This window comes from Stegodyphus dumicola, chromosome 4 (assembly GCF_044657685.1).
Source record: "Stegodyphus dumicola isolate Sdum_Otavi_A_Nest chromosome 4, ASM4465768v1".
Taxonomy (NCBI): domain Eukaryota; kingdom Metazoa; phylum Arthropoda; class Arachnida; order Araneae; family Eresidae; genus Stegodyphus; species Stegodyphus dumicola.
This window is the reverse complement of record NC_140771.1, coordinates 168,422,664-168,441,213: the sequence shown is the minus strand read 5'-3', so window position 1 is coordinate 168,441,213 and position 18,550 is coordinate 168,422,664. Positions and strand designations below refer to the sequence as shown.

At 29.6% G+C, this 18,550-nt stretch overlaps 1 protein-coding gene across 5 annotated transcripts in view; it reads right to left on the bottom strand.

Moving 5' to 3' along the window:
* The window catches only part of LOC118190799 (transcription factor SPT20 homolog), a 137,747-nt gene that overhangs the window by 70,829 nt on the left and 48,368 nt on the right, over positions 1–18,550 (bottom strand). For all 5 annotated transcript variants that reach the window (XR_004758478.2, XR_015040826.1, XR_004758479.2 and 2 more), the window contains exons 15-16: positions 11,659–11,827; positions 770–827 (exon numbers count right to left, since the gene is read on the bottom strand). Coding sequence is in view for 2 of the 5 variants with exons in the window: in XM_035361584.2 (XP_035217475.2) it covers positions 770–827; positions 11,659–11,827 (227 nt within the window). In the remaining 3 variants the exon portion in view is untranslated. The remainder of the gene's footprint in view (positions 1–769; positions 828–11,658; positions 11,828–18,550) is intronic.

The following is an 18,550-nucleotide window of genomic DNA, read 5'->3' as shown; positions in this document are numbered from 1 at the left end:
AACAATTCTTCACAAATTTAAATTTAAACTAATATCACATGCAAGTAACAGCCTGAAAAGTCACAATGAAGTTAGCATGATTTGTCTACAAAAAGGACTTATAATGCTTTCAGAAATTAAGTTGATGACTAAAAGAAAATTGCTAATGTAAAATAAAAAAAAAAAAAAAAAAAAACAGGATTATGATATCAAACTAGCATTTACTTACCAACAAATTTTGAAATTCAAATTATATTTAAAATCGATATTGAACAAAATATCTTTATGTGCTGCCCCCTTCCTGCCCGTCACATAAAAAACAAAGCTGCTTATTATTTTAAGAAGCAAATAAATTTACTGAAGAGAAGAAAGATTTTATTTTCTCTCAAAATAGCTCTTTCTTTCCTATATTAATGGCACGCAAAGGTTTTATTTTGACAATTGTTGCTTTGCTAGATAATAGGTTTATATTGTTTGACACTGATCTTATTACTGAATTATTTTTACAATTTTTCTTTATTTAATACCAATATCAAATGAAAGTATGAAGCATTGACCCCTTAACACACTAAAAAGAAATGGTCTGTCATCCAATGTTTCTATTTTTTAATGCACATAAAGCTTTGTATTCTATATTAATGCCAAATAAAAGCTGAACTTTGGCAACTCTTAATATTCAAGTTGATCTCTTACTTTTTTTCTTGTTAGTTGGTTAATAGAAAACTCTATAGCTACTCTGCTGTAGAACATTGTTATTACTCTACTTCATGATGCTGTGATATTTACTTACTTATAGGGCGAGATGGTTGCACTGAAATTTGTTCATTATCTACACTCATATCCATTATCTGAAAGAAAATTTCAAATCATTACATATTTAAATTTAAGTTTACATATAATAAATACATGAAAAAGTTATGCACTTTTTTAACAACTTCAGCAGTTTGTTGTTAAACAAAGGACGCTTCCAATAAAACATCAAACTTACATGATAATTTTAGAAAATGTGTCCCACGCCTGAATTTCTTTAGGGGTTTTTCTTATGGAACATATGATAATGACAAGTTAAAATCTAATGTTAAAAAACAAAATTCAGATTTAACACTTCATGTAAATAAAACATAATTAATCAGTGAACAATTTAAAACCTTCATTCAACTCTAATAAACTGTTAGAAATTGCTATATTCTGAATAAGTGAAGACTTTTATTTGAAACCCAAATTACACTCAACACTGGGTGCAGCAAATTTAGCTATAGTGAAAATTCTTTTATAGTAAAAATTGAGTGGTTCCAATCTGCATATATAAGAAATGAGCCTTTAAACTTTTATTTATAGCAAACCTTTTACTTCAGTTGTAATAAATAAAAACAAACTGTAAAGAAAGTAGTTAAAAACTGTAATATATTTTAAAATAAACCTTCTAGATACAACCTGAAAGAAAACCAGAACAATACTCTAGTTTACTATCTAGTCATTAAGAGCATTAACGGAGAAAAGATTTCAGAATTTTCTTTTACAGCAAAAAGCATCTACCATTTATGCTAGATGCATCAGCATAATGTTTCACCACCAGTATGTCAGTCAGTACATGGTTCATTGCTTTTTAAAGTTACTGAATGAGTTATCAATTGATTTCTTATAAATTGCCTCAATAATACTTTTATCTTCTCTCTTTTATTTATCATGATACTTCCAGAACATTGCATTTATCTATCACCTATTCATGGCTGTGCTGCAGTACTGCCAGATTGAGCAATTTATTGTAAATTTGCTATTGACCAAATTCCACTACTAAAATTTATGTCTATGCAATTTTGCAAATTCATTCTTTTCTCCACCATTTCTTTGTGCTACTTTTCGCTACTTAAATTTCTTTTTAGCATGTCATAAAATTCATATGTGTTAATATTACATATCAATTGAAATTAATTTATTATTCAAAGTAATATTTTATTTAGGCTTAACTGAAAGTTGGTAACTGGCAATCTTGCGATCGTAGCTTATGAGCATATAAAATTTATGTTTGAAAACAGATGGCTGTCTTATGTGTTTACTGTGTTTATTCTATACTTTTATTTAAAAAAAAGTTCTAGAATAATTGATAAATGCAGTCTAAGCAAAACAGAGTCAAAATTTTAGAAACTATGAAATGAATGTCTGTTCCTAATCGAAACTGTTATCCCATTATAGCTACAAAATTCCAAAACATCATAATTGATACTTTTTTTACCTTATTCTATACAAAAATTCAACTTAAAAATGATCACTTTTAAATTCTAAGGATCACATCATTTAGTATATTTGTCAGTAATTTTTCTCTTTTCCTTGCTAATAATTTCAACTTAAAACACCTCTACAACTTTAAAAAAAAAGGGAGGAGGATACACACACACACATATTCCCCCAAAAAAAACCATGAAGAAAAAAATCAGCACCAAAATAATTGTAAATTTTATACTCGAGCTGCCTATTTTTTCTGTAAAGGACTTTTAAAACCTTTTCTTTGAAATTTCTTCTTTTTCCCAAACTGCACTAGATCGGTTAAGTCCATACAGATTACAGCAGCAAATGGAAACTACTGTGAAATAAGTATAAATGGTTAAGTTATAAATGGTAATATTAATATTTGTGATTTTATTGCTCTATAAGATTTGTTTCTTCTCCCCAGTTCTAAAGTGATTATGTATTGGTTTGTGGCCCATGTGTCATAATCATGAACCAAAATGCATTCACCTGGTTATAATATTGCTAAAAACTAAACGACTGAAATAAGTCAAAAATCAAAATAATACCAGATTTTAAAAAATAACACAAAAAAATTAATAGGATCAGATGGTATCTTTTTATTAGCAATCAGAATTTGTGAAATGAAATAAATTCAACAACCAGGAAAGAATATTAATTGAAAATCATTAGTAATTAAAGCAAAGGAGGCACAATGAATACTAAAATGAACTAATTCAAACGAATTAATACAACAATTTTAATAAATCACACATGAGAAAGTACCTAACAGAATCTAAACAGAAAAATAACAACTTAAATTAGCTGAGAATTATTTTAAAGAAGAAATGGATGTTTAAATACTGGAAATTAAGCTATCTGGCTTTAAGATTTTCATCAAAAGTTATATATAATATAATGACCAAGAATCGAATTATAACCTGTAACCTACAGAATCATCATTGGAAACTGACATTGTGATGATGCCAGAGGTCATGTGAGCTTATCAACCTATGACATCACAAAAATCACATGATCTCTGGCAACACATACTATTTCTTGTGACTTTTCAATCATTCTGTTGCTACTTTAGCTCAAAAATTTCTAACAACACTGCTGTGCTGCTACACCACCACATGACCTTGCAGCTACTGATACCCTAAAACAATCTGCCCAACACAAAAAATAGAACTGTGGAGTCTACTAGAAAAGTCTTAAGGAAGAAGTAACCAATTCAGTTATGAAAATGATGTACAGTACACGTAAGATGCAACAAAAAAATTATCAAAACAGCAACTGTTTTACACATCTGCATTTACAGAATTAAACTGAATTACAAGTTTTACAATTACAAATAATCATAGTTATTTTACCAACACAAATTCAACAGAATCTTTGAACTGCCTCAGCTGTATCTTTCCATACGAACATGTATATCAGACATGTACCGAATGGAACATGCACGCAGCGGAAAAAAAAAAAAAAACGGGCAGTTCTATATCTCCCATTCTACTGGGCCGATTGAAAAAATTCAAATTGCATTTTTAATGTCTCGAAAGAGCAACTTAAACTTTGTATTAGATTTATATATAGCATCGTTCTAATATAGGTATTCTGACACAAAATCGGACTTTTTCTGAAATAACATACCAATTTTCTTACATATTTCAATTTTACGACTCAAATTACGCCAAACTACCAAGTTTTGTAAAAATCGCATGAGTAGTTTTTAAGAAATTACCCCTCAAAATTTTAGCTTCTGAATGTTAATTGAGTTTGGCATATATTTATTAATCTCTCTTTTCTTATGAAACTTATTTGATTCTTTCTTTCATATTTCGAAATTTAGGTTCATTCCAAATAAAATTAACAAATTTTTTTAAATTTATTTTTAAATTTTGTATTTTTAAGTAATTTTTATAAATTTTTCAAAAAAAATTTGAATTATAATCTATAAAAATTTTACCATCATCTTAAAGTAGGCGTATTTCCAAGCATACCTGCAAAAAATTAGTTTTTTATTCAAAATTTCCGAAGATATACGTGAATTTATATAATGGCCCGTTTTGAAATTTGGCATATTTGTTGAAAGCGATAAAACATCAAATGTGGTTTAGACACTTTGCTAAAATTATTTGGAAGTAGAAACAATGTGACTTTTATTCCATTTCGGCATAATGGAAGGGAAAGGAAAATTGGTTGCCACATATTAAGAAGTTTGCCAAGTGAATTATTCTAGGCGCAAACTGGAAAAATGTCACCAAGATAAATGCTTGAATTTCTCCATAAATTTCGTGCCAAATTTTACAAAATTTAATATCTAGATATAATTTGAGTCATAGAACATAGAATCAAAATATGGAAAAAAATTGGTATGTTATTTCAGAAAAGTCCGATTTCATGTCAAAATACCTATGTTAGAACAATGCTATATATAAATCTAATATATATCCTAAGTCGTGCTTTCGAGACATGAACACAATTTGAATTTTGTCAATCGGCCCAGTAGAATGGGAGATATAAAACTGTCCCCCCCACAGTGTACTTCCTGGTTTGCATGTTCATATGCAATGCAAAGAATTTAAAGTCTAATACAACATTGTCCATTTAAAGCAATAAAAGAGAATTAAAAATAAAATTGGATGATCCCAAGTAAGCATCAACTTTTGGCAGAACTGCCCACACAAAAAATTTGGTGTGGACACCACAACTTCCTTGTATAGCCTAATAAATTATACATATTTTTTGTCACAACAGTATTTGATATTAAATACAATATATATGTTAGATATTCATAGACTCCAACCTTCAGCAAACCTTGTCAGTAGTCAACGCGCGAACGACATTTTTACAACTTTGAAAATGTGCGCGTAGCGTATGTTGTAATTAACCATTCATTAATTTTAAATTAATAATTAATTGTAATCAATTTTATTACATTTAAAATCCACATACATATAAAACTGAATAATTAAAAATATACCTTGTAAATTATATGCACATTTAATTAGAAATTTTCTTTTAACTCCTCAAGCATTCACTAATAAAAAGTACTTCAAATCACTACTAATCATAGAAAAAATCAGAAGCTATAAATCATATCTTTATTCTGGATATGATTTCTACAGGGAAATAAAATTTAAATAACCAAGAATGATACATATAAGTATTAAACAAAATACGCATAATTTATGAATGCAAAGATTTATATGTAGCATGCTTAGTAAGCTTAAGTTCTGATTTTGAGAATGTTTTTTTATAACACAGTTCTTCATTTGCCTGCATATTTATTTTTTCAATCAAAACTGCTTCAAGAGTTTTAAGACCTAAATTTGGTCGAAATTCCGTCTGATTTTTTTTAACAATAGAAAAAATTCTTTCGCAAGCTGCATTTGAATGAGGTATTATTAAGACAGCAAGCATTACAGAAGGCAATACTTTGTATTTAATACACCCATTCATATTTTTTAATTTGGCAATTTCTCCCCATGCTATATCAATACGCAAATCTACAATTTCTTTCAAATCATCTACTTGATACATGGAAAATTCAATTTCTACTTGATTAAGACATTTTTCATCAATAATGGATGGAAAAGTATTCATCAAGTAAAGAACAGATGAAAATGAGACTTCAGTTCTCAAGTTGATGTCAGCAACTTCAGCATGTTTTAGAAATGGATCACTCAGTGGAAATTTATCCATTATATATGAACATGCAGTTACAAAAAAAGCTCGCACAGAATTAAAAAATGATTTCACTTCACTTTCATTCAACTTGGCATTTTTTAAATATAGTCTTGTTTCCGCACCAATCACTAAATTTTCATTTTCTTTTTGTTTACTATACTTCTGAAATGGAATAGACGTTAGAGTAACATCTTCATTTTCTTTAGAAATTACGGATGGTTTTACGAATCTAACAAATAAATTCATTAAAAGTTCAAAAAGTTCTCTTCTCAATTTATGTATATAAGGAGCTGGTTGTTGCAAATTAATATTTACTGTTATAAACAAAGGCAAAGTATTTTTCAAAAATAACAAGTACAATTTGGTGGTCGGTGACTGTAAAATTTTTTTAATGTTTTGCAATCTCTTTCCTTCATTCTCACTGTTATCTGGTTTATCTCCAAAAAAATTTATCACAGCATCCCACTGTTCCAAAATCCTTGTTATAGATTCTAAAAGAGACAACCATCTCGTACTGCAATATTTCAAAATTTTATGAGATTTTGCATTCTGTCCCAAAATTTGTTGTGCAACTTTGAAGCTATGCTTCCGTTTCGAACTTTTCTCCAAGTAAAAATATATATCTATTATCAACATTTCAATTTCTGAGCCAATTAATTTTTCAGTAGCTTTTTTTGCAGCTATATGCAAGAGGTGGCACGGACAACCTTGGGTGATTATACTTGGTTGATGCATTTTGATAAATGATACTACACCTTTAAACTTTCCAATCATATTACTAGCATTATCTGAAGAAAATTATAAGCAATTTTTCCATTCTAAACCTTTGTTTTTAAAGTTTTCATTTATACAATTAAAAATACCTTCTCCTGTATTATTCGTGCATTCTAAAATAGAAATCAATGAAGTAATTATCACTCCCTTTTCTTTACTGTAGTATGTTATAACCAATGGGTACAGTTTGTTATCATTGTTATCATTACTTCCATCAGTACTTAGAGAAAATGATGTACTGCACACTGATTTCATAATATCAACAACAGTATTTTCTGCAAGCGTTTTCACAATAGCAGCAGTTTTGGTATGACCGCAGCTAAATTTTTTTGCTATGGCAGAATCCGGAAACATTCTTTTGAAAAGCTCTTTGGAATGATCCGAAACAGAAAGCGGTAGATTATGTTCAATTAAAAAACGAACAAAATAGCATTCGGCTTTTATAGGATCTGTTTCATCATCTTTTATTAAGAAATTTGTTATTTCTTTAGATTTTACGGTGCCAAGTTCTATATGCTTTTGAGAAAACACATGCCGTTTACAGTCATCTTTTCCGCCATGAGCAACTGAGAAGTCTTTGTTGCATACACTGCAGTGTGCGTGATTCACAGAAATTTCGGACGCTTTAATGCATGGAAATTCTGAAGAATATGAATCTTTAAACTTCTGCTTTGATAATTTTGGCTTCTTCGTTCGATGCAGCATTATGATTAAAAATCTTTCACCTGATTCACAGTTCACAAGACACACGCTAAGCTCTCGCCGTAAACTACACAATGCAGCCGAATGCAGCCTAAACACGCATCAGCGAGGAACCTGGGAGACAGACAATTGGATGGAACTATTGATAAGTCGTTAACGGTTGGAGTTACTGATCTACGATTGGCTAATTCTTCAAAACTAGGAACGCACTCAACACATGATATATGATAACACGAGTATTCAGCCAATCATCGGATGAATTAGTTGGTTCCGTTTTGCGTACTGGTTCTCCTGCTCTTGTTTCTGTAAAATCCGTAGTTTTTTCCATACTTTTCGTAGCTCGTAGTTTTTCATGAATTTCCGTAGAAAATACGGAGAATCCGTAGTAGTTGGAGTCTATGGATATTCACAACAATAAACTGGTATTAAATACTGTTAGATAGTTATTATTAGATTAACTACATATATAAATTGTTATTATACATGAAGTTAGATTTTGTTACTTGCCAAAAAAAAAATATTTTTTTTAATTTGACTTTCCCAAAACATGAATATTTTCATCATTTAAAACACTTCTGTAATTGGAAGTAGATGGCAATGACCAACAATTGCAAAAATAAAGACCAAGTAAGTGTTTTAATGGGAGTGGGTATATTGATGTCCACTGATAACATCGTGGACGAAAATGTCGCGGAGAAAACAACGCAAGGCGAAAACGTCGTGCTACAAAACATCGTAGGAAAACACATCGCAAAGAAAAAACATCGCAGTTTTAAAACATCGTCGTCGAAAATAAAGCAGTTCAAAAACTTCGCTGTTTAAAAACATCATCATCGAAAATACCGTGGTAAAAAATAAAGTATCTACAAATCACTGCAGACATGTTTTTTTTTTTTTTTTTTTTCAGGTTTTAATAATTGTAAATGGATATTCCCATAATGATTTGTGAGTGCAAGTCGTAAAGAAGGATGATTTTTACTTTCACATTTTTTTATTAACTAATAAATTTTTGCTGAAAAAGTAAGAAGGAAACTTAAGCATAGAAAATTAAATGCAACTTATAGATTATACTTTTCATGAAAAATTACCAGTAAAAACTTTATAAAAATGATTTATTAATGGCCTTTGTTAGTTAACTATGTCGGTTTAAAATTGTATTAAGTGCTATAAGTTGCATTAATTTTCTATGCTTAAGTTTCCTTTTTATTTTCTCAGCAAAAATTTATTAATTAGTAAAAAATATGAAAGTAAAAATTATCCTTCTTTCCATCTTGCGCTCACAAATCATTATGGGAATATCCATTTACAATTATTAAAGCATGTCTGCGATGTTATCGTCATGCGATCATTTGTAAATACTTTATTTTTTACCACAATATTTTCGATAATGATGTTTTTAAACTGCAAAGTTTTTTAACCACTTTATTTTTGATGACGATGTTTTAGAACTGCGATGTTTTCTCCCACGATGTTTTGTAGCACGATGTTTTCGCCTTGCGTAGTTTTCTCCGTAACGTTTTCATCTGCGATGTTTTCGGCCGTAACCGGGTATATTACATATAGGATTTAATAATAAATAAAATAAAATAAAAATAAGACATTCCTGCACTTGAGCTGCAAAGGATTGAATTTAAAAAACTATGACATTTTTTTTTAAGAAAAGATTATTTTATCCTAGGGGTAAAAAGAAGTTTGAATTTTTTTTATTTTATTAATTTCTTATATATGTATGTATATATATATATATATATATATATAATATATATACACACATATAGTACTGCTGACTGCAATAAAAAAAATGAGGTGCAAAAGTAGATGCTACTGTGATCCCATACACAAAATTTTAACATTCTACAGCTAACTGCTTTTGAGTTATGTGAGATGTATACACACACTCATGCGTAAGCATATCCAAAAAAAAAACTTTTGGTCCATTTTACAATCTGTTTCGGAAAAAAAAGGTCTTTATTCTGTCATATGTGCAAAAGTCATTGATCCAGGCGAGATAGATTGATCCAGATATTTCTGTTGAAATATGATACTCAAAATTTTTTGTAATTACACTCCCTTTACTTCACACAAGGAAGTGAAAAAGATCAGACCTCTTCCGAATAGTCAAAATTTCAGAGCATTAAGTGTTCTCTTTGTAAGATGAAGTGAACATTTTCGGTCATACTGAACAGTTTCTTGCAGGTAAACATATGTCAATACAATTTTTTAAGAAAATCACTCATAAATAACATCTTGAAAAATAAAGATAATATTTTCATGCTTTAAATATAAGCAAGAGTTATACATAAAAATCTTGGGTTATCAGATCAAGATGATAATGGCTAAGAATTATTTCAATACTTTACTCTTTAGAGATCTTAGGTATCATTCCTGATAGACCTGTGCTAAAGACAAAAGTTGAACAGCTAGTCAAGTTATTGGACAGGAACTATGAGTTCAAGTGTTAAGAAGGGCATGCATGAACAAATGGAAGAAAAGGAATAACATTACAGTTGGAAACATTAGCGAGAAAGACATAATGTGAATCAAAAAATGTCATGAACAAATTAGATGAACCTATATAAGTTTACTGTAAATACATTTTAGTATCAAAGATATGTAAAATAATCTAAGGTTTATTGAATAAATGTTTGTTCTTATTTAACTTAAAATAAGCTTCAAAAGACAGGTGGGGGGGGGGAGAATCACGATTATAATCTTTCAATATACTTTTCTCTTCCTTTTAATTTTTTTTTAATTCCGCTAAATTTAACTAAAAACGTAAGTGCAGAAGGATCTTAAAAATGAATATCTTTGCATACACTTTGTGTTAACTATTCAAAAATAGGCCAAAAAAATTAAGCCTGAATTTTTTTTTTTTAAATATTCCTAATAAAGCATATTAAGTTTCTCCATTTGCTGAAAGCACCAATGGCCTTGTTGACAAGATTAAAACAGTTAAAAGAATTTCTTTATTTCCACAAAACAAAATATTAAACATAACAAAAATATATCATGAATTTGCCTAAATTCAATAATTATTTCTACTTCTCACAAAACAAAACAACAAAATTAAGTCTCATTAACAACGAGATACTTCAATATTATTTAACACAAAATCTTGTTTTATTTTTATTGCACTAATGCAAAACTTATTTCTAGTTAATTCAAATTAAATTAAGAGGTAAAGTTATTTCCATTTTATTTGTACCTATTTTATCCTTAGAGATGCCGCTATTTCATTTTTCATTCATGATATTTTAATTAGCAAAAATCTGAATGCAAATATTAACAGCATAAACTTTCAAGATTCCTACCCCCTTCCCAAGTCTACAGAATGAAAAAAAAATTAATGCACATATAGTTGACATAACACAGGACACAGTAAAATACCTATTTTCTAAGAAAATTGAAGAGATTATTTCTTATCATTTAAAGTTGACAAACTAATGGATGATGAGAAATTAAAAAAGACTTGCTGCTAATCTGATGAAAATCAACACAAATAATGTGCATAATAATATTTGACATTGCAAAAGGTGCTGTTAAATAGCTTTTTTTTTTTTTAAGAAAATTGAAGATATTGTTACATCATCTAAAATTGATCAGATGATAGATGATGCAAAATTGGAAATTATAAAACATTTTGCTCATAAGGATAAAAATTAAAGTAAATAATGTATATAATAATAATAAACTATCTTCCAACTCTGAAAAGAAGATTTTAAAGAATGGAAAATGGAAAAGCTGAAGACAGAATTAAAAAAAAAAAAAAAAAAAAGCAACACCTAAATATACAAAGATCAAGATTTCCGTTTCCTAAAAACTTAATGACTTACCCACGTATATCTCAAATACAAGCTAGTTTCCCTTAAAAATTCCTGTATAAAAACAACCCTCCTTTGGCAGAAACCCTTGTATGACATGCTTTATTAATTCAACAAACTAACTAGGGGGAAAAATACAGAACGTCTAGGTCAGCAAATGAATGCAAAACCTTGCCAATGAACTCTCTTACAAATTAAGAATTTACTTTTCAGTTCACTTTTAGAGTTCATTTCAAAATACAAACTTAAAATTTTTAATTATCTGTATTTTCTAAACATTTCAGATAAATTTTATGTACAATAATGTTAACAAACAGTCATAAGTATACTGCTTCTCCCTTCAACCTAAGGTAATTTTCATTGAGCAATTTCTAAATAGCTCATATCCAATTATATTATGCATAAAAATGCAAGAATATGCAGTTTATAATTGTATTATTTCACGAAATAAGACAGAAAAAATTACCTGTGAATCATCTTCAGAATCCTCAGAAAGTTTAATGCCAGCAGTGAAAACAACACGACCTTCAATCTCTTCACCATTCATTTTGGATGAACTCTCAAGACCTCGATGTAACACCTTTATATATCGACTAAAAGAATCTGACAGAGTTCTTGTCAACTGGCAGATGTATCTAAAAGTAAGTAAAGAATGAAAATTACAATAAAATGTAATGAAAATGCTAAATTCAAAGTAGATTAAATAGTTGATAAAATATAATTAATGCCCCCCATTATTAGGAAACAGTTTTTTAAATATAACAGCTTTTGCTACTGGTCATTAAAACTCAAATAAACTGAATGCAAATATGGATGTAGCCAATTTGTTATTATCTACAATGAACAAAACATAGCAGAAATAACTTAAAATGTCCCTTAATCAAAAACTTAATCAAAATAACTTAAAATGTCCCTTAATCAAAAATTGCAGAGAATAAAGGAGTCTGAAATCAAGAAATCCTTGCAAATTAAACTTCCTTGGATTCAAACATAATACTTTCAAATAAATAACTCTATGTGCTGAATCAAGGTATTTATTTACATACTGGAAACATTTCTCCTCCATCCAGCATCATTAAAAAAGCTATTAATACAATTATTTTCTAAAACATTTTATTTTTAATATACTGATAAAAATGTACCTAAGATTCATATTTTTTTCATTTTTCTAAAAGACTTAGCTAGAGAAATCTTTAATTATCTTTACTTCTTTTTTAAATGGTGTATTACATAATTCATATAAATATCTGATGATGTATTACATAATTCATATAAATACCTGAATATAGCACGGCAACTTCTAAAAATCTCTTAAAAGATTTAAATTGCCTAATCAAAAATTATATCTCACTAAATTTTGAGATCTTGTTCATTTTCATTTAATAGTTTTCGCTAACAAGTGTGAATGAAAATCAAATGTTTAATACTATCCTTTAAAGTTTAATACTACACTCCATGCATATGTGTGCATGTAGGAACAAAGGAATGGCGTAAACAACGATTGAGATAACTATCATTTATATTTCTAGATAAAGTATCATTATTTCAAGAAAGTTCTATTCATTTCTTCAATTTATATTCTACACAAATACAAAACACTGAAATTCCATACATGGAAAGAAGGATAGTGTGTATTTAAAACTAGCTGCTTATATGGCCAGTTATTATAAATTATAGCTTAAAATAGCTATTACAAAAAAAAGAAAAATATAAAAATGATTTTAATAAATTCAATGAATGCCATTTCACAGGTCAAACTACTAATTAATAATAAAGACGGAAAATGCATTTATTGCTCTTAAATACTTCATTTGTAAATCAATTGCAGATTAAGTTTGAAAGAAAAAGAAAATTCCCTACATTATACAGAATGACAGCACACTTTGTTCCAGATACTGGCAACACATTTCTGTTAAACTGCTGAGTTTTCTGATTAAATATGAAAAATAAATATGTTATGTTTTGCCTGGTGGCAATACATTTCATTTAAATAATTGCATTTCATTAAATTTGAAACATAAATATTCAACACTTTGCCGGGTGGCACCAGATTACATTCAAATCATCGACTCTGTATACCAAAATGCCTAAACTGACATAAAATATGAAATAATAAGCAAATTAAAAATTCAGACTGAGACACACATATCTACGACTACATGTGTTAAAAAATACATTTGTTATATAGAACTACATGTGTTGAAAATTTAATGCCTCTATGTGATGTCATTTTTTTGCACTGTTAGCAATATACATACAGATTCTTCGTAATTTAATAACTAGCAATAATACTAAAATAGCAATGTGAAAAAGAAAATATCTGATGTGGAAACCATGACTACCCTGTACACCAGGGATGTCAAACTCATAGGTACACTTGGGCCAAACAAACAAGGTTTAACTTTAAGCGGACTGCAAAAAAAAAAAAAAAAAAAATCAATATTCATAGAAACGTAGATTTATTTCGAATAATACAATAATAAATATATATACATATATTTATATAGAAAAGAACAAGAAAAATTTAATGTTTACGTCCTGATACTTGACATCTCTTCTCTGCTATTATCTTTCCTATTTCGGGAGAAATTTTGTTTGCAGTGATAACTTTCAACGCTGACCCAAGGTGAGCATCATTAATACGGTTTCTAATAGGAGACTTATTACCTTTCATGACTGAAAATAACTGCTCGCACCGATAAGTGCTACCAAACATGGAAATAATTTCATATCCGAATTTTCAAGTATTTTCAAACTTGGCTGGTAAATATTTGTAAAATTCAGGCACGCCCACTTCAATGAATTTTGCTTTCAAATTTGAGTTGCATTGAATCTCGATCACCTCCATTTGCATATGGCTGGGTACTGAGTCAATACTTATTGAGAAAATCGAAGAAAACAAAAAAAAATTGTCTTCGAGGGAACTAAAATCATTAAACCTCGTTTCAAATTCAGTTGTTAAATTTGCAATTTTTTCTGTGTATTTTTGATACGAAAAAGTATCATCTAAACTTGATTTGTTCATGCTGCACGTCGGGAAGTGCGTCAAATCTTCATTTTTAAGTTGTTTTTCCCAAAGAACTAGTTGGCATTTGAATGCTTTAATTATGTCAAACATGTTCGTAATGATATGATCTTTTCCTTGTAACGATAAATTTAAATCAGTTAATTGTTTGGTTATATCAACCAAGAAAGATAAATCTTGTATCCATATTGGATCGTAAAACAAACTTACTTCTTGATTTTTCGTTTTTAAAAACTGACATATTTCTTCTTTCAAATCCAAGAATTGTTTGAGAATCTTGGAGCAAGATAACCAATGTACCTTGGTATAGTAGGACAAACCTGAATATTCACTATCTAACTCACTTAAGAAAGCAGTGAATTGACGCTGATTTAAACCTCGAGATCTTATAATATTTATAACTTTTTTTATATATGACAAAACATTCTCCATATTTATTACTTTCGTGCATAGAACTTCTTGATGTATAATACAATGCATATGATGAATGTTTGAACCAGGAATTTCACTCAGTTTTTTTCTTAGTAATGCTACGAAGCCCTTGTTTTTCCCGGTCATTGATGGAGCACAATCTGTAGCTACAGAATTTAATTTTGCCAAAGGTAGATTGTATTTCTGCAGAAGTCCAAAAACACAAGTAAATATATCTTCTCCTGTGGTAGTACCAGGCATCGCTATTAGTTCCAGTAATTCCTCAAAAATGTTAAAATTCTTGTCACAAGAACGAAGAAACACTGCTAATTGAGCTTTGCCACTAATGTCCGTGCTCTCGTCACAGGCAATGGAGAAACTTTCGAAACTAGATGATTTTGCTTTGATCTGATCACTTAAATTCGCGGCTAAATCAGTAACTCTTTCCGCAACTGTATTTCGAGACAATGAAATTGATTGAAAAGCCTTCACATTTCCAGGACAAACAATTTCTCCAGCTTTCATTAGGCATTCTTTGATGAAATCACCGTCAGTAAAAGGCTTCGAATGTTTAGCTATCAACTCGGACAAGACGTAGCTTGCACGTACCGCCGCTTCACTTTCTTGCAATACTTTACTTACTCTGCTAGAATATCGAGGAAAGGGGAATTAAACCCCTTTCCTCGATATTCTAGCAGATGAACAACATGGCTTTCAAAGAGGACTATTCACTTCTCATCAGTAAGTCAGAATCACTGAATATATTGGAGCAGCTTTACATAACAAAAATAGTGCAGCTATCCTCCTGCTAGACGTGGCGAAAGCATTTGAGCGCATTTTGCATAGAGGACTTATTTTTAAGCTCGTCAATTTGAATTTTCCTCGGGAAATTATTCTCCTTCTCAGCTCATTTTTGAATTCCCTAACTTTTCCAGTGCGGCAAGGAGATTCCAGTTCAAACGCACATCAAATTTACACTGGTGTCCCACAAGGAAGTATCCTTAGACCAATATTTTATATTTTGTACGTAAATGACTTCCCAAAATTCATACAAGACCCTAATATGTTAGCATGCTATGTGGATGACACCGCCATCATCGCAAAGTCCAGACGACCAAACCATGATTTGAAAAACATTCAGCAGATTATTCCTGATATTAAAGCATGGTGTCAATGATGGAAAATTCAGATCAACCCGGAGAAGTCGAAAGTTTTAGTTATCAAAAAATTCAAGACGACAGACCCCGTCACCTGTACTGTTATGCTCTTCAGGAAAACAGTCCCTACTGTAAATACGGCAAAATACCTAGGAGTCATTTTAAATCGATCTTTTACCTGGAATGCACACATAAACAGTGTGTGTGAAAAAGCGTATGGCATTCTGAAAAAGCTTTACCCACTACTTTCTAAAGACTCTGGATTAAACCTTGCACACAAAAGAAGGCTTTACACTGCAATTGTCAGGCCTGTTATCACATATGCTTCCTCGGCCTGGGCAAGTGCTAAGGCAAGTGAAATTCCCCGGCTGCAAAATTCTGCAAAACAAGATCCTGAGAACCATCACAAATGTCCCATACTATATTAGAAATGAAGATTTACATTGAGACCTTTATATTGATTATATCAAAGACTACTTATCCAAAATAAATGGAAACTTTTTCAGGAAAGCAAAGAACAACAGTACAGCTAACTTTGAGTATATTCTGAGCTATGAAATCATCCGACCTCATGCTGCACACTTAATTAGGCAAGCCAATAATTAAGTGTTACTCGTCAGTACTCTGTGCTGACGCTCCATGTGCATCTTTCCACATCATCTCTTCTGACAAGGATTCCAATCTAGATTTCGACCAATCACAGTGAAGTGCCAGCAGGCTACGAGCATCTTACGGACTTTTAGGAGTAATTACTTTGGACTTGTTCTTGTTTGGACTAGTGTTGCAAATAGCTCGCGTCAGCTCCTGAGCCCAGGCAAAACTGTGCCATATTCCCTTTTCTCCCCGTTATTTCTCCCCTCAGAGGAAACTCAATCAGGAATTTTCTAATACCAGGCTTCGCATAGAACTTTTTGCATGACTGGGAAGTATTGCTCCGGCAATAGAAACCCAGTACAATACAGTATATTGCAGTATAAGGTAACTGGCCTTTAAGAACTGCACTAATACATTTCAGAATAAAAAAAAGTATAACAATATTTTTAAAAAATTACACATGCTCATAAAATGAGAGCCTCCAACATTATCTTACATGAAGAAGGTAAAAGGAACAACTGTACAGAGGTAATTACAGGCCTCTGTTTAGGAACCAGTACACCCTCATCATACTTCATATTTAACATACAATCACCCATAAATTTTAAAATGCATTTATCATAATTTCATATTACTAATCTGTACTAATTTCACTTATTTTTTACATCTACTTCATTTTTACAATAATTATAAAATTCGAAATTCGTATTCAAAATTTTCAACAAAATTTCAAAAATATAAAAACTTATCTTGATAGCCTTCCCTAAAAATAATTAAAAATTTAAGAATTCTTTACTTGCTTTAAGTTGGAAATTATTAGAATTCAAAGTTTAATATTATTAAAATTATATTCCTTTATATCACAATATCCATTTTTAACATCCAATTTATTAAGGAAAAAAAAATATCAGTTCCCAATGTAGATTCAGTTATGCAAAAGCAAATATAATTAAGGAACATCTTGTCTGAAAAAGAATAATTTGATATGCGTAAAAAAATTAAGATTCTGATTTTTCAAGATACGTTGTGCTAAATTGTGTCATCTGGGTTTTCAAGATACGTTGTGCTAAATTGCGTCATCATGCTTTCCACTCTGCTACACTACGGTCTTCTAGGTCATCTACGCAGTATCGTAAGCTGTTAAAGTTCCAGTGCCTTCATCTACGCATTTTAAAATCATTACATATATATATATATATATATATATATATATTATTTACTAAAAAAATATTGATTACATTATGTCCTAATATAAATTTAGTAGAACGTATCAAAAAAGAAGGAACCCATATGTAGGAAGTTTAATTTCGAAAATTGAGTTTTAAAGTAATTTGAATGTAAATTATTTAAAAAAAAAAAAAAAAAAACCTTTTACGGGACATTGAATTTAAATCATGAATAATAAAATTTCGAACTTTGAAAAAGAAATTAAAAATTAAAAAATAAGTAATTATCGTTATTTATTGGAAATTAGTTGAAGATAATAAATTATTATTATCTTACTTTGCAGCTATTGCGCAAGTATTAGAAAAACATGTTTTCGAAATCGGTGAATTTTCGATCATTTAATATATATATATATATATATTACAATATTACATATATGTTACTGAATGTTAAATAGACATATAATTTGACTAAAATTATTTACATATGTAGAAAATTCATAACAGTAAGTTATGTTTTGTTGAATGGCAACAGAGTTACATGTTGAAGTGGTTTAATTTCAGGCAGTGGTAACACATTTTGTTTAAATAGTGGAACAAAGCTATATGTCTTACATTTTGCCAACTAGCAACACACATGCATGCCAAAGATAAAAATATTATATTTCGAGCAATGTTGCCATTACAAGCTTTTAAACTTCTGAGTTTGTTAATCAAAAATTGATTAAATTCATACAAAATACTAAATTAATTTTTTAAAAAATTCAAAATTTGAACTTCAAGTTGCACATATTTGAGAGGATTACTATGTGTTTTAAAATCTGGAGGCTACAAGTAATGCCATTTTTTGACAGTGCAAAGAACATACATACATACATATTAATTTTTCATTATTTCATAATAAATACAGGTAAATTGTACAAATAATAATATGTTTAAAATATTTATCAAGAATAAAATTGTTTTCAAAAGACACAGATGTTTAAAATGTTTATCAAGAATAAA